This window comes from Brassica rapa, chromosome A07 (genome assembly GCF_000309985.2).
Source record: "Brassica rapa cultivar Chiifu-401-42 chromosome A07, CAAS_Brap_v3.01, whole genome shotgun sequence".
In the NCBI taxonomy this organism is placed as follows: Eukaryota; Viridiplantae; Streptophyta; class Magnoliopsida; order Brassicales; family Brassicaceae; genus Brassica; species Brassica rapa.
Genome location: NC_024801.2, coordinates 28,194,508 through 28,218,627, shown reverse-complemented (window position 1 = coordinate 28,218,627; position 24,120 = coordinate 28,194,508). Strand labels below are relative to the sequence as shown.

At 36.5% G+C, this 24,120-nt stretch overlaps 5 protein-coding genes across 6 annotated transcripts; 4 read left to right on the top strand and 1 right to left on the bottom strand.

Annotated features, from left to right (window-relative positions):
- Window positions 1–1,249: 1,249 nt before the first annotated feature.
- Window positions 1,250–6,646, top strand: LOC103832375 (shikimate O-hydroxycinnamoyltransferase). The gene is made up of 2 exons (XM_009108367.2): window positions 1,250–2,027; window positions 2,337–6,646. The coding sequence occupies exons 1-2, from the start codon at window positions 1,608–1,610 to the stop codon at window positions 3,288–3,290; spliced, it is 1,374 nt and encodes a 457-aa protein (XP_009106615.1). The 5' UTR covers window positions 1,250–1,607; the 3' UTR covers window positions 3,291–6,646.
- LOC103832522 lies at window positions 5,443–6,213 on the top strand. Its single transcript, XM_009108540.1, has one exon. It carries the CDS (start codon window positions 5,443–5,445, stop codon window positions 6,211–6,213), a length of 771 nt encoding a protein of 256 aa, XP_009106788.1.
- A 1,541-nt stretch (window positions 6,647–8,187) lies between the features above and the next one.
- On the top strand, window positions 8,188–11,563 carry LOC103832373 (protein STRUBBELIG-RECEPTOR FAMILY 5; the record flags this gene model as incomplete). Its single annotated transcript, XM_009108365.3, has 15 exons — window positions 8,188–8,296; window positions 8,389–8,521; window positions 8,626–8,697; window positions 8,786–8,851; window positions 8,965–9,036; window positions 9,121–9,192; window positions 9,289–9,360; window positions 9,459–9,524; window positions 9,614–9,679; window positions 9,767–10,080; window positions 10,147–10,412; window positions 10,482–10,753; window positions 10,833–10,953; window positions 11,022–11,158; window positions 11,233–11,563. Coding segments are annotated over 15 exons (2,115 nt in total), but the record flags the coding sequence as incomplete, so codon positions are not given.
- On the bottom strand, window positions 11,531–16,379 carry LOC103832374 (amyrin synthase LUP2). Of its 2 annotated transcripts, XM_009108366.3 has the most exons (17): window positions 16,292–16,379; window positions 15,820–16,036; window positions 14,964–15,149; window positions 14,590–14,679; window positions 14,313–14,510; window positions 14,140–14,224; window positions 13,869–14,035; window positions 13,603–13,794; window positions 13,419–13,532; window positions 13,222–13,341; window positions 13,025–13,147; window positions 12,840–12,938; window positions 12,701–12,757; window positions 12,405–12,595; window positions 12,141–12,318; window positions 11,890–12,054; window positions 11,539–11,813 (listed from the first exon to the last, which is right to left on the bottom strand). In XM_009108366.3, the coding sequence occupies exons 2-17, from the start codon at window positions 16,021–16,023 to the stop codon at window positions 11,685–11,687; spliced, it is 2,298 nt and encodes a 765-aa protein (XP_009106614.1). In that variant the 5' UTR covers window positions 16,024–16,036; window positions 16,292–16,379; the 3' UTR covers window positions 11,539–11,684. The 2 variants fall into 2 exon arrangements, with proteins under 2 accessions (XP_033130444.1, XP_009106614.1); XM_033274553.1 differs by lacking the exon at window positions 16,292–16,379 and having other exon boundaries at window positions 11,531–11,813; window positions 15,820–16,179.
- Window positions 16,380–16,644: 265 nt separating this feature from the next.
- On the top strand, window positions 16,645–24,045 carry LOC103832372 (camelliol C synthase). Its single transcript, XM_009108364.3, has 16 exons — window positions 16,645–19,480; window positions 20,228–20,503; window positions 20,835–21,032; window positions 21,112–21,196; window positions 21,269–21,435; window positions 21,502–21,693; window positions 21,767–21,880; window positions 21,949–22,068; window positions 22,134–22,256; window positions 22,322–22,420; window positions 22,507–22,563; window positions 22,649–22,839; window positions 22,912–23,089; window positions 23,171–23,251; window positions 23,347–23,430; window positions 23,691–24,045. Exons 1-16 carry the CDS (start codon window positions 19,277–19,279, stop codon window positions 23,826–23,828), a joined length of 2,307 nt encoding a protein of 768 aa, XP_009106612.1. The 5' UTR covers window positions 16,645–19,276; the 3' UTR covers window positions 23,829–24,045.
- The last annotated feature ends 75 nt before the right edge of the window (window positions 24,046–24,120 follow it).

Sequence of the window (24,120 nt, the reverse complement as noted above, 5' to 3'; positions counted from 1 at the left end):
ATTTTGACCCGCGCAGGCGCGCTGGTATATATTTTGAAAAATATGTTGATATTTGTTTTTATGTAAATATTAGAGTTTTACAAAATGAATCCAAGGAACAGAACCGATACCGATCCGAAAATATAGTACCAAACCCGAACATAAATTGATTAAATATTCGAATTATTCAAAAATTTGTTATTTAGAGAACCAAATCTGATCCGAACCGAAGTATTTGAGTACCCGAATTTATCTAAAAAATAGATTTATATACTTATATATATATTAATTATTTTTAGATTTAACGTATATAAAACATTAAAAATGATATTTTTAAATTGGTTTAAAACTTGAAAATATATATATATATATAGTCAAAAGTAAATATCTGCAATAGTTAAAGTATACTCAAATCACCAAAAATACTTAAAATAATTATTGATTCCGTATCCCAAATTTTAAATCAAGCCAATTGATATGTTAAGCTAAGATATTCTGACATATGTTATTCAAATTTATAGGTAATATATTATTTTATTTAAAGATTTTGAGAAATTTAAAATAGATAATGATTTAAAACTTTAAAAATAATTTAAATGAGTTATCCAAACGCGAACCAACCCCGCAAAGATCCGAATCAAACTCAAACCAAAATTTAGAAACATCCTAACAGGGCTTAAATCTTTGATCCCGAAAACCCGAAACACAAACCGATCAGAACCAAACCCGTATGGGTGCCTGAAATCCCATCCCTATTCATTATTATATATCGTATACTGTTATCATATAATTAATCATATTTTATACGTACCATCATATAAGTAATCATATAACTAATAGTATTTTATCCGTACCATCATATAAATAATTACATATATTATATTTTTAAAACTTAATATGAAATATAAAAACCATAATTTGAGTTGGTATTTCAAATTGGGCTTTGTATTGTATTTTTATTATATATATTGACAACATTTTTTTATAATAGTTATTGAAAAATAGTTTAGTAAAAATCCATTTTTGAATATATGTATTATTTTTTAATCAATTTTTGATATAAATCAACTTTAAATTATTATTTTGATTTGAAATATGTGTATAAAGTTTAAATTTTGTTTTATGGTTAGTTTAGAAAAGAAAAAGTTTTAGGCAATTAGATTGACCCGTTTTCGTATATTTTAAATCTGGTCCAGATAGATAGTTTTTTATAATATGATGGACTTTTAATTTTTCTTAATTACATAAGCCCATTACTTTTTTTTAAATACTACTATCCTTGTTTCCAAACAAAATTAATTTTTTTAAAAGACTACAATTCATGTTTCCAAACACTCCAAATTTTTTTAATAATCCTATTCAAGTCTCCAAACACTCCAATTTTGTACTTGAGTTTTAATAAGATAAATATATATATATATATCTACTATTTCTTAAAACAAATTAATAGTGGTAACTTATCTTTTAAAATAAACACATCAACCATCTTAAGAAAGTAACATAATAAATCAACCCAAATGTTGGAAAGTTTCACCTAATTCTGGTTATAAATCCTCTCTTCCTCACGGCATCTTCCAACAGCCCAAACCGCACAACATTATTCATTCTGTCTCCTAAAACAACAACCAATGGGAGAAGCGGCGGAGCAAGCAAGTGGTTTCCACGTAACCACCACTAGGAAGCAGCTCATCACGGCGGCTCTTCCTCTCCAGGACCACTGGCTCCCTCTCTCAAACCTCGACCTCCTCCTTCCACCTCTCAACGTCAGCGTTTGCTTCTGCTACAAGAAACCATGTAACATCACTATTTCAGTGGCTCATAAAACCCTCAAGACGGCACTGGCCGAGACTCTCGTCTCCTACTACGCTTTTGCCGGCGAGATAGTCACCAATCCAACCGGAGAACCGGAGATTCTATGCAACAACCGCGGTGTAGATTATGTGGAGGCCGGTGCTGACGTGGACCTCCGAGAGCTTAACCTCTATGATCCTGATGAAAGTATTGCCAGGCTTGTTCCCATCAAGAAACATGGAGTCATAGCGATTCAGGTAATAGTTTTCATCTTAAGACAACAATATTTTTATGTTTCATAAAGTGTCATTTGATAGTTTTTCAGGCACATTGAAAAATCATTTTAAAACTTTATTTTAAATTTTATTCATTAAATAAAATCTTCTGTCTGTAATTGATACATTAAAACAATAAGGTTAAAACCGAATTTTAAAAACAAATTATGCATTGAAAATATAAAACAACACTCTTAATTTATGAAATAAAAATAAACTAAACTCTTTATGAAAAGGATGGAGTAGTTCATTATAACAACGTACTATGTTTTTGTCTCGTTGTCTGAACAGGTAACTCAACTGAAATGTGGGAGCATAGTTGTGGGCTGCACATTTGATCACCGTGTAGCGGATGCGTATTCCATGAACATGTTCCTTATATCATGGGCCGAGATCTCTCGATCCGACGTACCAATCTCTTGTGTACCATCGTTTCGAAGATCTCTACTAAACCCTAGACGACCCTTGATCATTGATTCATCTATAGACCAGATGTATATGCCTGTCACGTCCTTGCCCCCTCCGCAAGAAACCACCGATCCGGACAGTATCCTCGCGAGCCGTCTCTATTACATCAAAGCGGATGCCTTAGACGAGCTTCAAACCCTAGCTAGTGGATCAAAGACTACACTCATCAAAAGGACGAAACTTGAAGCGTTCAGCGCGTTTCTGTGGAAACTCGTGGCGAAACACGCGGCAAAAGATCCAGTTCCGACCAAGAACTCGAAACTAGGGATCGTTGTTGACGGAAGGAGGAGACTTATGACGCAAGAAAACAATACTTACTTCGGAAACGTTCTCTCAATCCCATTTGGTGGGCAAAAGATTGATGACTTGGTCAACAAGTCATTATCTTGGGTTACAGATGAGGTTCACAACTTCTTGGAGAGTTCAGTGACCAAAGAGCATTTCTTGAACTTGATCGATTGGGTTGAGACTCGCCGACCAATACCTGCGGTTTCAAGAATCTACAGTACCGGGTCCGACGACGGACCGGCCTTTGTGGTTTCTTCCGGGAGAGGATTTCCGGTGAACCAAGTGGATTTCGGGTGGGGCTCGCCGGTGTTCGGATCATATCATTTCCCATGGGGCGGTAATGCTGGATATGTGATGCCTATGCCGAGCTCGGTGGACGACAAAGACTGGATGGTTTACTTGCACCTTACGAAAGGACAGTTGGAGTTTATTGAGAAAGAGGCATCTCACGTGCTTAAACCCGTTGACAATACTTACCTCAAGATCTAAAACCCTAATATGTTGGTTAATGCAACAACAGTTATGGGTCATTTGTGTTATTTTTTTTTTTAACCATGGGTCATTTGTGTTATATGTGTGATTATGTTTGTCTTGCGTCTTTGTATTTGAATTATTGTATTTTTTGTCAGCTATTTCAATTATTGTATATGTTATATGGCGTTGCAACCGTATAATATATAAACTACTATCTGTCAAGATGTGCCTCTAACCACATCCCTCTGATTTATTGTTCAATTACTTTGATGATTTATGTTACTCAATTTCAGTTACTTTTTTTTTTGTCAACAACATAAAGGATAGAGACAAACCAACACTACTACACTTGCATGGCCAACTATATTTAATTTTTGTTTGTATACTATATGTAATTGTACTGACAAATCCTCTTATTCAATATATGGCAATCACCTTCGTGCAATATGTCATTATACCTTAACTATACGCATTTGGTGTCATTAGAATGATTCCGTGCAATACCAAAACTCGTCTAGCCACCAACGCCAAAAAACAAACTCTTATATATTAGATGTTCAATTTAATTTTATCTTCAATTTTTTTTCTCTCAAAAATTGATATAAAAAGCTCATGTCACAAATTCGTCACATGTACATCATAGATTTTCATCGTCTATTTGTGGCTTACAATATATATTATTATTGGAAAATTAGTTGCAGTTTACAGATAAAAATAATTCTTTTTGTTGAGTATTAATGTTGAATTTTAAAAGAAGGCTTATCTGTAAATAATATAATGTACTATCTAATAATTTAATACTGAAAAAGTTTTTTTTGTGTGTGTGTGATGTAAGTTGATATGTAGTATTGACTGAATATTACTAGCTAACTGGAGCTTCGTTCTTGTGCGGTTGTACCATTTAGGGTTTAGTCAAGACTACTCTAATTGTTCTTGGTAACACTGAAAGCTATTTACAGCTTTAATTATCCACTAATTGGTTGTACATTTTCCTAGTGGTTGTTGTATTTAACCCACACAAAAAATCATTAAGCAGATTTAGCTATTAAACCTAAACCTACCTCCACAAAATCATATCTTTTTACTAAAATATTGCATACTAATGTTTTAAAAGGTGAATCGATTACTAATCACTTTGGTATACTATACCTATGTAAAGAAGTGTGACTAAGATTTTTTAATGTTGGTTGGGAAAGATTAGAAATATATGTAGTTTTCGAAAATATAGTCAAACTAGTGTCATAACAAGTTGATGCTCTTTTTTATATTGCCAACCAACTAATTTCCTTTCTAACATTTTTTATTTCACGACTGATAGTTATGTTACGTACTTCAGTTCTGATACTAAGTTCTTTTTATTATCATTAATATAAAATTCGCACATGAAACAAAAAAATTGGATACATCATAGCTTGATTTTACTTGTAGAATGTTTATCTGGTAAAACCACCTATCAGTAAGATGTTACACAGTTTATTCTCAAAATTCGGTTCAACTTTTGACAAGCTATCTTGTAAAAATAATTAATTGCAAATTACTACTCCAGAAAAGATAGTCTTAGATTTTAGTTCTCGAGGCAAAGCAAGGTGAGAAAAGAATCAGAAACCTAGACATTTGAAATATCCCCCAAATATGCAATTTTTTTTTCTTGAACAAACCCAAATATGCAAAATATAGCCCACTACTGCATAGAATGTTGATTACAAAAGGAAAAAAAACATTATAAGTGAGGGGTTCTCTTTAAAAAAAATCTAATGTTTTAAAAGGTGAATCGACCACTAATCAAGGTTCTATGCATAGAACACTAATCCAAAAACATTCTAATGTTTTAAAAGGTGAATCGATCACTAATCCAAAAGCACAAACGGAAGAAGTTATCTGCGGAAGAACTACTAAAACTTCGCGAAACCATCACAAGGGTTTATGTACAAAGAACGGGTAAAACTATTTGGGTTGTATCCGAAATATATCCGACTGCATAGAATGTTGATTACAAAAGCGACACCACTGCCCCACATCTCACTCTTTCTGGTCCCAAGCTGAGTCTCAAACACACTCATGGAACTGGAAATGTGTGCTCCGACTTCGAACTCTAGCTGCTCAATTCTTACGGTGTGATGTTGGAGATGGAAGAGTAGCATCTTTTTGGCATGATTCCTGGTTTCCTATGGGCCCTCTCATCCAGTCAATTGGCGAGGATGGCCCTCGTAGATTAAGAATCCCTGCACACTCAACTGTCAGAGAGGCGTGTAACACTGCAGGATGGACTTTGCCTTCTCCACGATCAGATTCAGAGATAACACTTCATGCTTACCTCACCACCATTGATAACCCCTTCCACTCGGTAATAGAGGATCGCTACTCTTGGGTTACTGCTGGCTGCAGGGGAAGCTATTCTTCGAGCAAAACTTGGGACATACTTAGACCTCGACGGCCTATACAACCCTGGTCTAAGATCATCTGGTTCAAGGGATCAGTTCCGAAGCACGCTTTCAATATGTGGGTTTCTCATCTGGACAGACTGCCTACTAGACAAAGACTTGCTGATTGGGGAATGAACATCCTTAATGTTTGCTGCATCTGCTCTTCATTGCCTGAGACAAGAGATCACTTACTCCTCTCCTGCAACTTTGCAGTTCAAATCTGGATTCAGGTATTCATAAGGGTGGGATCTCCTCCTACACTGCTGTTCCAGTGGTCAGACTTAATCAACTGGCTGCAGGAACCTCAATCGCGAGAGACAAAAGTGCTCCGTCTCTTAGCCTCTCAAGCTGTGGTGTATTGTATTTGGAAGCAGCGTAACAACCTTCTCCATAACAATACAATCATCCCTGCCTCCACTGTCTTCAAAGAGATAAACAGAACAATCATCAACACGATTCTTGCTAGGAAAGGACGGCGTCGTTTTCATAACCTCTTGCAACACTGGCTGATCTAAGCTTGTCGTTGGTCTGCTGCTTAACTGCTTAGTCTAATGCTTTCTTGTTTTTACTTTTTTTGCCAAGAAACCATTTGTATAGGATGCAATCTGTAACCTTTCACTTTCATTTATGAAATATTAACATATTTAGCAAAAAAAATGAGTTAATTTTGAATATTTTTTTTTTTTTTTTTTTTTTTTTTTTTTTTTTTTGATAAGTATGTGAATTTTCATTAATCAAAATGACACAAGGAGATACAAGGTTTTGATGAATCAAATCCTAGATATCTAAGAGGCTAATCAAAGCTTTGATGCTGTAGAGAGCCACAAAAAAAGGTAAAAAAGACTCTCTAGAACAATGAAGGTTTAGCCACAATCTCTAGATATATGACTAAAGCTTAGCAAGTTTAAGATATCAGAACAACCAATAAGCTGCAGTAGATCACGTCATGAAACTCATTACCGGAACCTGTAACAAGAGAAGGGATCAGTAGAGTAGACAACCGGAGAACAGTCAGAGGCACCGCAGACTGTCCCAAAGGCGACTTCAAATGGAGGACAGGCGAAGCAGGAGTGACCAAGTCCTGGTCCGGCCACCACAACCGTTTAAAGTCCACTCCAGACGCTGCACACACTCCAGAAAGGCAACGAGCCAGATCCCTGTTGACCCAACCCAACGCGAGGAAGCTAGTAGAATAAGCATTGGTGAGTACTGGCTGAAGGAAGCGGAGGTTCTATCGGCTCGACTCCGGTCCCCACACACGAGCAGAGCACTAAAGGTTCCAGTTTCTAAGCATCGAGTCGGCAGGAAACAGGCGGTCTCCTTTCTTCTGAAGCTTTGAAGTATGAAGAAGCTAGAGCTCCCATCAACAGGCAGAAACGATAAAAGACCCGTCACATGGACCAGAGATAGAACAGAGCAACGGCACGAAGCCCATGGCCATCTCAAGCCACAGAGACAGGACCAAACATACCCAATCGCCATGGTGGTTGTTTAGAAATCAAGACGGAGAAGAAGTCCCCAGCGAATGCCTCTGATTCGCCTTTACATCTTGAACCGAAGGTTAGATGGGGAAGTTCCTTACAAAGCAGTCGAAGGAGGAGGCAGGGGAGGACAGAGGAGGCAGAAATTAACCCAGAGGAGAGAAGGCAGCGACGCTCATCCACCCCGGTGAGCCTCCGTAACAGATCTGACCCAGATCCGTTTAAGTCAAACCCTAGATCTACCAACAAATCGACGCCTCCTGACAAGATCGGACCACCCAGAACCTCGCTATCACTCCGGAGTTGCTGAGTACACGCTCAGAAACCTTTTTGTTCGATAGATCCGGCCGCTATCCTCGAAAACCAGAGGTGATACGCAAAGAGGAAAAGGGAAGAGAGAGAGCTTAACAGGGAGGAGGCTGGACACGGGAGAAAATGGGGTGGTGACCGACGGGTAGAGACCCTACGCCGGCCACCGGAATCAAAGGCAAAAGAAGATTTGACGAGTGAACGGCGAGCGGTGGGGGAGAGAAGAAAAGAGAGAATCCACTCTCTCACCTCTCTCTACTTTTTTAATTTTCAAAGTTAGGTTTTCAATTTTTTTTTTTTTTTTTTTTTTTTTTTTTTTTTTAATTTTGAATATTTTATACATATAAATCTTATAGATTGGAATGCCAAAGCTGTATTAAGAATATAACCTAGAGTATGTTTATTTTGCATTCACAAATTTTTAAAAAAAGTTTAAAACGAGTGGTTAATTCAAAAAACACACACACATATATTCATTGTCATTGCGTATCTTTCGTTCTCCCTCAAAGATTAAATCAATTTTAGTAAACAACTGTTCAGCGGAAGTTAATGGTCCTGAGTTAATTATCATGTTCTTGTCCGTGAACCAAACCTCAATAATGTATCTAACCCTAAATCCAAATCACAATGGCACATTCTCTCAAACCATCGTTGCCTTTTCCGTGAAACAAATCTGTGAAACGTAACTCCTAACCCTAAATATCGTTTTCAATATCTTTTTTTTTGCAAACTAAGATGATGAGGCTCTTGATAACCTCTCTTGCAATTATCGTTACTTTAGCTCATGCAAAAACCGAGAAACAAGAAGGTAATTACATTTATGGCTTAAACGTCATTACAAGAAAAACATGTTTTCATGTTAATCAGATTGAGAACTTAATTACAAAGTTTTTTTGGCAGTCTCTGCGTTGAATGTAATGTTCACGAGCTTAAATTCACCGCCCAAACTCAAAGGCTGGAAATCTAGCGGAGGCGATCCTTGTGACGGTTCTTGGGAAGGCGTTAAATGCAAAGGCTCATCGGTCACTGAATTGTATATACACTTTTCTCCTAAAATTTAATGATGAGCCCTAGTTTCAAAAAACTTACTTGCACTACAAGTTATATTCTGTTTTTTTTTTTAAATCTGGTACACAGACAGTTGTCAGGGTATGAGCTAAGTGGATCGCTAGGTTATCTACTAAGCAACCTCAAATCTCTCACAACTTTGTGAGAATCCTCACTTAATAATCTCTTTTTTTTAGATGTTATATTTCAGAAGATAAACAATCAGGTTTTAATTCTTGTGATAGTACAGTGATCTCAGCAAAAACAATCTCAAAGGAAACATACCTTACCAACTCCCACCCAACATTGCCAATCTGTAAGTTCATACATTCATTTTTTTATATATACACTTTTTTTTTCATTTTGTTATTTTGTTATATTGCTTGACATACAAGAAACGAACCCTAACCTTGACATTGATATATACAGGGACTTTTCTGACAACGAACTCGATGGAAACGTACCCTACTCGTTATCTCAAATGAATAAACTCAAAAGCATGTGAGTGAAACCAAAGAAAATTAGTAAACATCTTTGTTGTTAATTAAGTATTAAAAGACTTATTAATTTATATGTGAAATGCAGTAATCTTGGACAAAACAAACTCGATGGAGAACTTTCAGATATGTTTCAGAAACTCTCCAAACTCGAAACTGTGTAGGTACAATTCCTTTAGTTATGTTTTCTAACACAAAATGTTTACATAAATCATTAAACATGAGACCTTACACACACCCAAATTCATGAGTACAGGGACTTCTCGTTAAATAAACTCTCTGGGAAATTACCTCACAGTTTTGCTAATCTCACAAGCCTAAAAAAACTGTAAGAATAAGAAACAAATCTTTGCTTATTCTTTTTTTTTTAATTTTCTAAAATTGCTAAACTGGATTTTGTTTTTGTTTGCTGTGTTACTGTACAAGACATTTGCAGGAGAATCGATTCACAGGAGACATAAACGTACTCAGGAACCTTCCCATTGATGACTTGTAAGCAATTAAGAGAAAACCCTAACTTGTTATCGTCGAAAATCAAAATACTTTAGGAACATTAGTTGTCTTCTTACGTGTGATTAAAGGAATATAGAAGACAACCAGTTCGAAGGATGGATACCTAACGAACTCAAGGAAATAGACAGCTTACTGTAAGTTAAACAGGTCGCGTGCTACACAAGAAACACCTTTTCAACATGGAAAACATTCACTCTCTTTTGTAATTGATTCTGTTATAGGACTGGAGGAGGCAACGACTGGTCAACAGAAACTGCTCCGCCGCCACCTCCGGGTGTTAAATACGGTCGAAAATCCGGAGGATCTAATCAAGGAGGAGGTATGAGTATTGGCACCGGACTGATGATAGCCGGAGCAAGCTTAGGAGTTCTTGTCTTAATCATAGTTCTGATCGGTCTTGTCTCTAAGAAAAAATCATCTCCCAATCCTCACTTCATAGATGAAGACATTAGCCAACACACGCCAAGGCTCAGATCTATGAGATCTCATGGATCTTCACAAGAGCTTCGTATCGATTTTGGCAACGATTACAAAGGTATGTTAAAATATTTAACCTAACTTGTGACGGAAGTTACTAAGCAAGAGGAGCTTTATATTGCAGGTAGAAAATCTTTAGACTCAGATGATGAGAATGTGCAAGGGGTTGGATCAAAGGGACTAAAGCATTCAGTTTCATCGCGTGTGATGTCTTTCAACGACACCGAGTTCGCGAACAAGCTCAACGCCAAACGAACCACTTCGACTCGTGCTGCTACAGAGTTCGAGCTATCTGATCTGCAAACCGCAACAGCTAACTTCGCACCTGGTAATCTACTCGGTGAAGGCTCGATAGGACGTGTTTACAGAGCTAAATACCCTGATGGACGTGTAAGCTTCTGACCTAACTTGATTCACAAGTAATAAATGTATTTGATTAGTTTTGTTTTTTTGGTTCAGACTTTGGCGGTTAAGAAGATCGATTCAACATTATTTGATTCGGGTAAATCAGAAGGGTTAACGGCTATAGTGATGAGCGTTTCGAAGATTCGGCATCAGAACATAGCAGAACTCGTAGGTTACTGCTCAGAGCAAGGTCATAACATGTTGGTCTACGAGTGTTTCAGGAACGGTTCGCTCCACGAGTTCCTTCATTTGTCAGATTGTTTCAGTAAGCCTTTGACTTGGAACACAAGAGTTAGAATCGCCTTGGGAACCGCTCGAGCCGTTGAGTACGTGTTTAACTAAACACACATACACAAACGCAACGTTCTTTACTTATGACCATGAGTTGTGTTTGTCTTTGTGTAGATATCTACACGAGGCATGTTCACCGTCTGTGATGCATAAGAACATAAAGTCTTCTAACATTTTGCTAGACGCGGATCTCAACCCTCGTCTCTCGGATTACGGCCTCTCAAAATTCTACACTGTAAGACATTTACGTTTAATTCCCTTTAAAGTCTAGAAAGTTTGGATTAAGAGTTAATGGTGTGACAGAGAACGAGTCAAAACCTTGGAGAAGGATACAATGCACCAGAAGCCAAGAACCCTGATGCCTACACGCCAAAGAGTGACGTCTACAGCTTTGGAGTCGTCATGTTAGAGCTTCTCACTGGTCGAGTTCCATTTGACGGGTCAGTTCCATTTTAAAATCACGAGCCATAAGATACACTTTTTTGTTCATTCTTTTGGTTTGTGATATAAACAGAGAGAAGCCAAGGCCGGAGAGATCGTTGGTGCGGTGGGCGACACCGCAGCTTCACGACATAGATGCATTGTCGAATATAGCAGATCCAGCATTGCACGGACTTTACCCACCAAAGTCATTGTCAAGATTCGCTGACATTATCGCATTATGCGTACAAGTGGAACCAGAGTTCCGACCACCGATGTCGGAAGTGGTGCAGGCGCTTGTAAGGATGGTTCAAAGGTCAAGTATGAAACTTAAAGATGATCTTAGAGCACACGACGAGTATGATTTCTAGTGTTAAATAATAATAAAAAAGTAGCCAAAGACACACGAGATATATACTATTATTCGTTTACTTTGCTGAATAAACATACATCTGAATAAGTAGCCATAGACACAGGAGATTCATTTAACATGTAGACATTGTTTTGTTCTTTTTGTCTATAAAATGTAAACACTTATTAAGAAAGCTATTGTAGAAGTTGTTGATGAGTTGGGAAGGTAGCTTTCCGGTACTCAGCAAGTGCCCATAATGGGAAAGTGTTTCTGTAGGTAGCATAGTGTATCAAGCAATTCCTCATGAACACTCCTACTATCTCCTGCACATAAAAAATGAAGCATAGACCATTTGAATCCCAACACTCATGCTTTAATCAAAGAGGATAATGTCTTAACCTGTTGAGGGAAATCTCCATTCTCCATTTGGGAATTGATGATGAGTTTTGCAGCACGGTGAAGAGGTATTGGATCTCTCTCAGCCTGTCCAGCGTGAATTAGACCCATTACTGCCCAAGCTGTTTGCACCAAGTTTGATCTTTTCCCTTCTGATGGTATGTATATCTACATACAAGAGAACCAATGTCAAAAAGATCAACGTTTGTTAGATAATTAAGGGCATTTACTAAGTCCCTGATCTGCGCAAATACCTTTTCAGGGCATGAAAGATAGCTTTCGCCCCAGCCTCCATCATCTTTTTGTGTCCTGAGCAAAAACTCAACACCTTTACGCATAGCCGGACTGGTTTTATATGTTTTGCCAGCGGCTGCTAGGCCGACCAGCGCAAACCATGTGCCGTAAATGAAGCACACTCCCCAATTCCCATACCTATCATGGCTCAAGAAAAAGATTATCCTTTTTAGGAATTTTTCTGAAGCATATTCCTTTACCATGAAGGCTTGAGAGTAGCATACCATGAACCATCTGGAGTTTGTTCGTTTTCTATGAATTGCACCGCTTTCTCGATGGACCTGCTTATCTCTTTTGTCCTGTGATCTGGATAGAGTTGCTTGAACAGGATCAAAGCTTGTATAACAGATGAGGTGCATTCCACATACTCACGCTCGGCCACGAGATTAGCGAGAAATTCCGTGGGATTTAGAAACTGAAACACCAGTTGCAAAAGGTTAAGCATCATAGATTCTCTTTCTATAAAAATTCACAAAAAAAAAGTGCAAACATCCTTATGATGTGTGTTTCAAGCTCTTACTTCAATCCATTCGTACGCACGGACGGGCTCCCATGCAGTCATACCTCCATTCTCACTCTACATTTTAGTGAAGTGTAGCTGTAAATCTCAATAAGGGCCAATAATCATTTCGAACATAGTCCTATCGATATAAACTTACCTGAAAAGATAGCAAGAGATTAACAGAATCGTATATTTGTTCGGGATCTATTCCCTGGCCAACAACTTCAGCTGGCATCATGGAGAGCAGCAGGCAACACTACAAAACCAAAAAATGTATTTTGAAGCATAACTCTTGTGGAAGCTCCAGCAAACTTCTTCTGCATCACTGACGGGTTTGATTACCTTTAAAGCTTCAGCAGTACAATCTGAAACTTGCCATCCATGATCTCGATCAGATAAAGTCCATGCGCCTTTGGAGATATGGCGGTACATGCTCTTAAAGTCACCAGAAGGGTTTTCTCTAACCTGCAAAAGTTCTTTGATTTAGAAAAAAGAAAACACATTCAACTCTTCTTATAGAAATTCAAGCTACACCAAACCTGAGATTTCTTAATATAATCATGTCCTTTCTTCAATACATTGCCAGTTTCATCAAAGAGCTCACTAGCAAGTATAGCTTGAACCGCAAACCCAGTATCCCATAGCTGACTACCAAAGCTCTGCATAAAATCTATAATTTTAAAGAAGTTTCCATAGTAGACACAGAATATACCAAAAGAGTCTAATTTTCAGTCACCTGCATTTTCATTCCATCTTCGGCGACCCACATGTAATCTGGAATTCTAGCAAGATGCTTCTTGAAGTAGTCCCCATTAGGGTTTTCAATCCAACAAGCAAGCATGCACAATACCTACCGAAAAAGTTCAACTTCGAATTCAAACATAGATTCTTAAGAGAGTATATGCCTAATGATAATATACCTTCTCAACACAACCGATGGTGATATAATGGCTATTCTCGTCTTCGTAATGTATGTGTTTCATTGCCAGCCGAAGAGCTTTTTCCCTCACAAGCTTATTTAACGGCCAACGGGTAAGGACCGGCTCCACAAGAATGTAAAGAGCATCCCACACCAAATCTTGAATCAAAGGATGTGGAAAATACATGTCCTCCTGCGGAAAGTAAAGTCTGATGTTTATGCTATGGTGACAAATAAACAATAAATATAAGAATGGTTTAATCATACCTTTGCGTATAGACGCCGTGTTTTGTTCCAGTTGATTTCTTCGTAAGGTTGCAAATGGAGTTCATCACGCAGTTGCAAAATAAGAGGTGTTACTGGACCAACAAACCTCTTTCCATATAGATACGACATAGGCATGTATACCATCCGACAATAGCACAAAGTTTTCGCTGTATCGTGTTTTGCGACAAGACGAACATCACATAAGAATCTTCAGCTCAGAGACAGTTACTAAAATCTCCACGGCAAAAAAAAATGGAAACAGAGAACAAACCTAAGTGTATTGGAAGAAACGAAGGTAGCAACCAGATCTCAGGAGGCATCGGATTGGTTCCTGACCAATCATAGAGTCCAAGTATCTACATAAACCAAAAACAAATCAAATGCTGATTGACAAAAACGTTAACTTTGCAACATCTCTCAGCATATATAGTCATCAAGATATACCGATAGCCATATTTTCCCCCATGAAGGAATATAAGTGACACCACCACGGTCAAGAATCCACTGTCTTGCCCGTTTACATGCGTTCTCTCCTCCCCCATTGGGACCTTCTCCGAGTATACGCAAGCAAATGTAGTTCAGCGCGGTGCAGAACATAATGCTCCTACCTTCTATGTGTAATCCCCATCCACCATCTTCGTTCTAAAAAGTTAAAACAAAACAAAGAGTAAAACGTTAACTCATCACTAATCTAAATCTGCCTAAGTGACATTTAAGTAACCTGATGGCAATAGACATGACGAAGCATCTCTTTGCGGTGTTCTTCATCGAATACTTTCTCAAGGTGTCCTGTGATATACAAACAAAACACCTGCACGAAACACAAACACAAATCCTAAATCCCTAATCTCATTGTCACTGGATTCCTCTTCGTCATTTCTTAATGGAGACAGCTTCTTTTTAAACTACTCGCGCGCAATAGGAAACACACACCTGATAAGATCATATGGGCTTCATATGGATTGATAATAGCTGATGGGCCCATAATCGAAGCCCATATGATCTTATCAACACGCTAAATCACTAATTCTAGCACTTAACAGTATTCGCCGATTGACTTAATCGAAAGGGAAAGGAGAGAAGAAAAAAACACACCAACGGAGGGAGGAAGAAGAGAGGTCCGGTGATTTCTCCAGGCCAGTGACCGTCGGAGGCTTGCAAAGCCGAGAAGAAAGAAACTCCTCTCCGTAAGGCATCCGTCGATTTCTCGTGAGTTATGCTTTCGTTGCCGTCGATCTTCACAGGCGGGATCGCTTGCTCGAATCTCGCCTCTTTTAGAAACTGTGCGTACAATCAAATCTAACTTTAGCTTAGCTCAGCTCAGCTCAGACTAAATACTACTCGAGTTTAAACAGAAAGCAATCGGCAACTTGGCCCATTAACATTTAGGGCCTAAATATAATGGGCCCAATATAAATTTGTTAATAATATTATTCAAACTATAATAGAACAAAGGTAAATACGAAAAAACTATATACATATATAGTCAGTGTCGATTTAAGTTTTAAAATTGGTTTATTATAAAATATCATATTTTTCAGTGTATAAATTTATAAAATTATAATTTTATCATTATTTTTTATTTATTAATTAACAAAACCAAACAAAATAATATATTAATTAGGGATAAAATAAAAATTTAATATGTAAAGAAAATTAAACGTTTTTAAACATCTGATATGAAACAAATGGATACGAGTTATATTTATGTAACTATAAATTAGGAAAATGTTAATACGCGAAAACTATATATGTAGTTATATTATACAATTTATTTAGAAAAGTGTGCTAGATAGTTTGACAAAAAAATATTTTTTTTATTGGTTTAATTATCCAAATCATCTAAATAATAAAATAGTTGTTTAACGTAAAAAAAAAAACTTATTTAGATTTTAGGCTATCTTTGCCATGACAAACAAAGAAAACTCACTTGAAAAAAATAAGAACTTACTTGCATTCTCCACACGAGATCACTGCAGCCTTTAACACGAGAACGGTTGATCAAGAAATGCCGGCGAGCTTCTTCGACGGCTGCTCGTTCCTCTGCCGTGCCGGCTTTGGGATCAAATTCCCATGTTTGACGTCCGACAAAGTTGTTGCTACTGAACAAATAAGGGTCTTCCCCATTTCCCTCTCCTATCTTCAACTTCCACATAACGACAATGATCCTATGTATATACACGTACGTACATGTCCCTTTAGATATGTATACTGAGTTTAGATCGTATGATGCTATACACAGTAGTCTGTATACATACGTACGGTAGATTAATAAGATTTAACACTATATAACTCATCTTTTTATTAACATATATATAGCCCTAAACTGTATGCACATGTTAATGTATTACATATATATAGTAATGGTTGTATGTCTTTGTTTTGATATGAGATAGAGAGGATGAGAGAGGATAAGAGATTACTTGTGTTGGGCTGATGTTTGCCTTCTACGATCGATTATTAGATAGTTTAGAAGGGGTTCGTGTTGGTATGATTATATATAGAGGTCGAGGACGCATTGAATAAGAATAATTTAATATGGGATTGTTAACAAAGGAATTCAATAACTACTTTATTAATTACTCTGTATGTGTGTGTATCTTATTACGGGTCTTCATTGTCGCCGACGTGTCATTGCGTAAACATACTTTTATATGCTGGAATATTTGAAGTAATCATAAATGAACTCACAAGACTTTGTGACGAAATTAAGTTCCTATTAAACTGTAAATCATTTATCTCCCGAAAATCAAATTCAATAAATGATATAGCCCAACTGTTTTGTCCATGTGACAACATAGAAATGATGTGAAATAATCTATGTTGCTGATTTCGCGAGAGAGTTTAGAGCAACTCAAGATATGTTAATTAATCGTTTTCTCAACAAAAAAAAAAGTTAATCATCGCTGAAAATGTCATCTCAAATTAATTTTCGATCTTTTTCAAAATACATAAATGCTAAATAAATAAATATATATATATATATGTTTACTTTTTTGAAATTATAAACTAATTAAATTTTAGACTATAATCTATATATTCTCTTAAGTTTCTTGGTTTTTAATTTTTAGATTTGGATGTTTTCGACCATTCCACTTGTATATGTTAAAAGATGATATGGTCCCTGATTTCTCTACTCAAATCATATACAGTGCATGTAATACATTTATCAAATGTATCAATCAGCATTAAATCACAACTGTTGGCAGACCTAACCATAACGGTAGATGCGGAGGAAATGGACAGATGTCATCATCCTAGCTTCTTAATATGAGGAGACATGGTTCGTATACATAATGTTGCGCACATGATCGTTATGCTCTTGATCTAGTAAATTGACAAAATCATGACGTAAGTCAATCACAATGAAACCCTTATACGCAGCCACATGTAAAATGAGCCCACACAGAGAGTTTGATCTATAATCCGTCGCCCCTGATGTTGACAGATTGGTTGTATGGTAAATGCGACCGTACCGTTTCTAGCTGTTTTATTCGGCATTCAGACATTAAGTGAACTCTTGAACTAAATTTAGCTATGTAAAATGATTCGGCATTCAGACATTAAGTGTCTTGCTGAACTAACTATTTAGATATGTAAAATGATTTGGCTCACTCAATAGAAATATTTTCCGAATTGGTTCAAACCTTTAATTATATATATAACATATACACGGAAAACGAGATTTGATAACCATCGAACACATGGATTTTTTTTTTCTTTTGGATCAGTCAAAAACATAGATAATACGTTAATATTTTGTAACATTACAATTTAATCTGTGGTGGTACTTACTTTTACAATTCAATATCTTGGAATTACGTTCAGTTTAAACAAATCTTAAATGTAATTAATTATAATTTAGACAATAGAAAACATATAAATTACATCCCAAGTTCATCGGAAATTTTATACTTCATAAATACTGTATAAATGTATCCAACGCTCACATTTACAACCGAACGTTTGAAACCCACCGTTTACAACCATAATATCTTAGGGCTTTAAATACAAAACCGGCCATTGTTATTAATTATAATCCAAACCTCCGACTTCTAGATGTATAGTACACTAGTCTCTAGATGAATTTTGTGAGATAGATGATGATAATTCATTGATACTCACGTAACAACCGATAAACAACAATTCTATTTTTTATTCAGTGGTGAATATGGAATAGCGCTTGCGCAAGATGAACTTTGGCGCCTTTAGGTAGTAACTGCCAAGTCAGGATGCTTCTCGTACGAATATGTCACATGAAATATTACTTGCTTCACAAGCCACATATTCAGCCACCAACCAGTATGAATTAGATATACATATATAAGGTTGCGTTGGCTTAAACCCCACACATGCAAATTACTTTTGAAGTGTGACGTTCCTTTTTGTTTTCTAACGAAGCGAAACGTGACAAGCAAAGATCTATATATGATGAAAACAAGCTTAGAAGATGAAGTCGATCCATCTCGATTATATTCACATGCAGTGGATCATTTTGAACATATAAATTTTGAAAGAACAGATTTCGTAGGTATGGGAGTCGGCATCTGATAACCACTTGAGTCTCAAGCAACAGTTAGGCGACGGTCTATCTTATTTTTGCTATTTTGGATTTTCACTCGAAATTCTTATTAGAGCAAGTGTATAAGATCCTCTGTAAGTGAGACTTAATAAACCTTAGATCTTCCATGCACAGCTTTGGGGGATTGCAGTAGTTCAAGTTTGCGTTTACCATTGATCTTTGTTCATTTGGAAAAACACTTGTTTGGAAAACGTTATTTTTAGCAAAAAAAGAAAAGAAAAAGAAAACAAACCTAAAAATACAAGAATGTGCAAATGCAAACAAATGTAATACAACAATAAAATAGTTCATAGTTCAAAAAAAAACAATAAAATAGTCAAGTATAATAGTTTTGTATAAAAATGTTACATGCAAACGCAAATCAAGAAAATCACGGAAATCCTAAAGAGACACTGACACACACACACAAAACATCCAAAAACTCGGGCAGAAGAGGATTCACATATTACAATCCAACCTCAAACTTCCAAAAGTTTTAATCTTAAAAAAAAAATTCCAAAAGTTTCAAAATATATTAACCTTTTCGTCTAAAAAGTTCACAAATGAAAATTCTAGATAATGGCTCAAAACATTTCACGTAAAATAAAATGTTAAAGACTAATAATCATTTGCAAATTTTGTTTAGGTTTTATGTTTTCTCAAACTTATAAATTAATCAATAATTAAATGAAAACCTCACAACGAATTATGTATGTGTGGACGTGTAAATCAATTCAATTTAAACTACTTCTCTTCTTTTCTCCACATATATTACGTGCATCTGCATATAAATATGCAATTTTTTTACCTATTTTTATTAGATTAATAATCAATCAGAATCTAAAGAATGTGGAAGTTGAAGATAGCAAAGGGAAACAAAGAGGAGCCCTACTTGTTCAGCACCAACAACTTCCTCGGACGGCAGACATGGGAGTTTGATCCGGACGCCGGTTCATCGGAGGAACGAGCTGCCGTCGATGAAGCTCGCCGATTCTTTTTTGACAATCGTTTTCGGGTTAAAGCTAGTAGCGACCTAATATGGCGTATGCAGGTATTTAATTATTTCTCTCTTTTTTGTCAACTATATTTTATAGATTGAAAGTAAGATTGGCAAAACAAGAATATAGAGCTGAAAACATTGTATAATGAACACTTATAAAATTCTTGAACAACTTTTTAATATTTGGATATCTATAAAAATTCAATTGTTATGACTTATGAAATTCATAATTACAATCGTTTATGAATCACTGGCGATTTTTCATACCCAATCTTTAGTGTCAAGTCCAACTTATATGATCATTACAAGCTATACATTTTGGTTTATTCTATCTGCAATGCACATCTAATTTATGTCTAAATGTATACGATAATTCTATGATATTACACAATAATCCAATCCTCTAGCAGGACTCGGGTACGATTTCAGAAAGATACAAAACTTTTTAGTTTTAAAATAAAAGGGCATATATAAGGGTCCCCATATATAAATCCCATTGTTCTTGTAAAACATGCAACTGGCTAAAAAACGTGATTATGAGTTAGGTCCATATTTTTAGTTTTTGGCTAACCCTTAAATGCCAGAACCGTTTACCTTATTATATAAAATAAAAAAGTATACAACTCAAAGAATATACAAGATAGTTATCTTATTCAATCTTTCTCAAAATTAAACTTCTTACCGGTTCTATTTACCGGGAATAATTACCGGTTTCAGTGACTGGGTGGCATAGTGATTTTCTTAGATGCACATCCTGCTGTTTCGCTTTGTCCTTGACCCATTGAATGACTGTTACAGTTCTTGAAGGAGAAGAAATTCAAGCAAGCTATACCTCCGGTGAAGGTTGAAGACGCCAAGAAAATCACAAGCGAAGCAGCTTCAAAAGCGTTAAGGAGAGGAGTCAGTTTCTTATCGTCATTGCAAGCAAGTGATGGACACTGGCCTGCTGAAAATGCTGGTCCATTGTTCTTCCTTCCTCCACTAGTATTCTGTCTATTCGTCACTGGACATTTACATGAGATATTCACTAAAGCGCATCGTCGAGAGATCCTCCGGTATATCTACTGTCACCAGGTACATTGACAGTTATAGACAATTATAGACAATAGATAAGCGCATCGTCGAGAGATCCTCCGGTGAATATCTGGTGACAGTAGATATACCGGCATAAGTTTTTCATAGACCCATTGACAGTTATAGACAATTTAGTAAAAATTTTAATTAAAAATTATATAAATTTGGAAGCATGTGTTTATATAAATCACTTCTTTAATTTTAGAGATTACAAGTCAATGTTTCACTTGTCTATGAGCAAGACCGGCATAAGTACATCTTCCAAAACGAACCTCTTATGCTACTTTTTAAACTCTTTTCACTCACTTTTATCATATTTTTGTTTGTGCAGAATGAAGATGGTGGATGGGGACTACACATAGAAGGCCACAGCACCATGTTCTGCACCACATTAAACTACATATGCTTGCGCATACTTGGAGAAGGTCCAAATGAAGGACCTGGGAACGCATGCAAACGTGCCAGGGAATGGATTCTTGGCCATGGTGGTGCAACATATATACCATCTTGGGGCAAAACATGGCTTTCGGTAAAAAATACAGATTTCAATTATTAGCCAAAAAAAGATTCAAAGAAGGTTGCTTTAATTTTTTGTTAAACGTTTGTAGATACTCGGTGTCTTTGATTGGTCAGGAAGCAACCCCATGCCTCCAGAGTTTTGGATCCTACCTTCATGTCTTCCTATACATCCAGGTTTAGCCATGTGTTTACATTATAAGACTTTTCTTAACTTTAGTTTGATCTAAATTCAATAAACTTATGCAGCAAAAATGTGGTGTTACTGCCGGTTGGTTTACATGCCAATGTCTTATCTATACGGGAAGAGATTTGTTGGTCCAATAAGTCCTCTTATTTTGCAACTACGTGAAGAGATATACTTACAACCTTATGCAGAAATAAACTGGAATAGAGCACGTCATCTATGTGCACAGGTTTGATCAGTCATTGTTCTTTCTTTAAATAGAAACTCACAGAAAACTTTCCACTTTTTTACTCAGGAAGATGCATACTATCCTCGTCCACTGGTTCAAAATGTTATATGGGACTGCCTTTACATGTTCGCAGAGCCTTTTCTTACATGTTGGCCATTGAACAAGCTTCTTAGGGAAAAAGCTCTTGATGTGGCAATGAAACATATACATTATGAAGATGAAAATAGCCGTTATATCACCATTGGATGTGTTGAAAAGGTAAAACAAATACAGTCTACTCAAAGACTTTTTATTCAAGTTACCTGAAAACCTCTGTTTTTTTTATATGAAGGCATTATGCATGCTTGCGTGTTGGGTTGAAAACCCTAATGGAGTTCATTTCAAGAAACATCTTTTGAGGGTTTCTGATTACTTGTGGATTGCAGAAGATGGGATGAAAATGCAGGTAACAGCTAGGGTTTAGAATCTAAAGCTTGACTTGCAAGTAATCTATGAGAAACATATTTTTTCCAGAGCTTTGGAAGTCAGTTATGGGATTCAGGGTTTGCCCTCCAAGCTTTACTCGCAAGTAATCTCTGTAGTGAGATCCCTGACGTACTCAGGAGAGGACATGACTTCTTTAAGTATTCTCAGGTTTGATATCCTTTACAGTAATGACTTTAAATTGATCATAACTTACTAAACTGAGGTTTTTGAAGGTTAGAGACAACCCTTCGTCTGACTTCAATAGCATGCACCGTCATATCTCCAAAGGGTCATGGACTTTCTCTGATAGGGATCATGGATGGCAAGCTTCTGATTGCACAGCTGAAGGATTGAAGGTGATTTGATTAGTCTGAATATTTCACTTACTGTAATAGGTCAGCTCACTGATCTTGCTTTACAGTGTTGCCTGTTGCTCTCCATGATGCCACCTGACATTGTTGGACCCAAAATGGACCCTGAACATTTATATGAGTCTGTTACTATCTTACTGTCTCTACAGGTGAGATTTTATATCATACAGAACACACTTAACTCATAATGCTGCTTCATGATGAGAGTTTTTATGTTAATTTTCTCTTGATGCAGAGTAAAAATGGAGGTGTGACTGCTTGGGAGCCTGCACGTGGACAAGAATGGTTGGAAGTAAGAACTAAGTCCCCATAAAGATCTTATTACATCACAAGGCTTTTGAAATAATCTCACTCTTGTTTCTTTCTTGTTTATCCAGTTGCTAAACCCTACAGAGTTTTTTGCTGACATTGTTGTTGAGCATGAATACAATGAGTGTACTTCATCAACAATCCAAGCTTTGATTCTTTTCAAGCAACTATATCCAGATCACAGGACAGAAGAGATCAACAGTTCCATCAAGAAAGCTGTGCAATACATAGAGAACATACAGATGCTTGATGGTTCATGGTAAATTATTATATATTAGCTTTTTTAGGCAAGTTGGAACTGTTAACACCAACAATTTTTTTTTATTGATAGGTATGGAAGTTGGGGAGTTTGCTTCACATACAGTACATGGTTTGCTTTGGGAGGCCTAGCAGCTGCTGGAAAGACGTATAGTAACTGTTTGGCTATGCGTAAGGGAGTTCATTTCCTTCTCACTATTCAGAAAGATAATGGAGGTTGGGGTGAAAGCTACTTGTCATGCTCCAAAAAGGTATCATCACCAAGTACTATTGCAATGTATGCGTTATGAAGTTTCAAGAAACATGTATATATAATATGGTTTGGTGTGCAGAGATACATTCCAAGTGAAGGGGAGAAAACAAACTTGGTGCAAACCTCTTGGGCAATGATGGGTCTGCTTCATGCAGGACAGGTTCAGAATCTTGACATGCTAATAATTTTTTTCTTCTTCACCATAGGGAAGATATTGGTTATATTGAATTGTTTCTTCTAAATCTCACATTACAGGCTGAGAGAGATCCCACTCCTCTTCACCGTGCTGCAAAACTATTAATCAACTCCCAACTAGAGAACGGTGATTTTCCTCAGCAGGTACTTCTTAAAGCATCAAACAAAGTTAACATAAAACCACTCAAAAGATTATGTAGAAGCTTAACAATAAGTACTATCCCATGTCTAATATATTTTTTGGTTCTTAGACATTTAACACACTTAGACTGATGTGGTTCTTCAATTTGAAAGACTTATTATACTTGAATGGATGCAAACTAAATCTTTCAAGTCACATGGTTTTGCTAGCTTAAATGTATGAATTTTTAAATTCTAAGAGCACAAATTTGTATATTTCACAGGAGATAACTGGAGCTTTCATGAAGACCTGCTTGTTACACTATGCAGCTTACAGAAACATCTTCCCAGTGTGGGCGCTCGCAGAGTATAGTAGACTAGTTTCATTGCCATATGAAAAGCCTTGTAAAGAGAGAAGATAAGAAGAAGATTCATCATCATAACTTCTCAAAATCAAAGGGTCACTTTTGCTTATAAGCTATTATTTATATGCAAATGGTTGGAGTTTTCTACTAATAAGCAAACTAATGATCTTGTTTGGATCTTTAGTTTATATGTACGTATTTTACTACTATATGTTAATATGTATGTAAACAAGATTAACCAAAATCTTTTTCAATGACTTCCACCAACAAGTAATCTCTTCTTTGTCTCTTAATTATCTATCATCCAACTCCAGAAGAAACCTATTATAAGATTTCTTTTATATGCAAT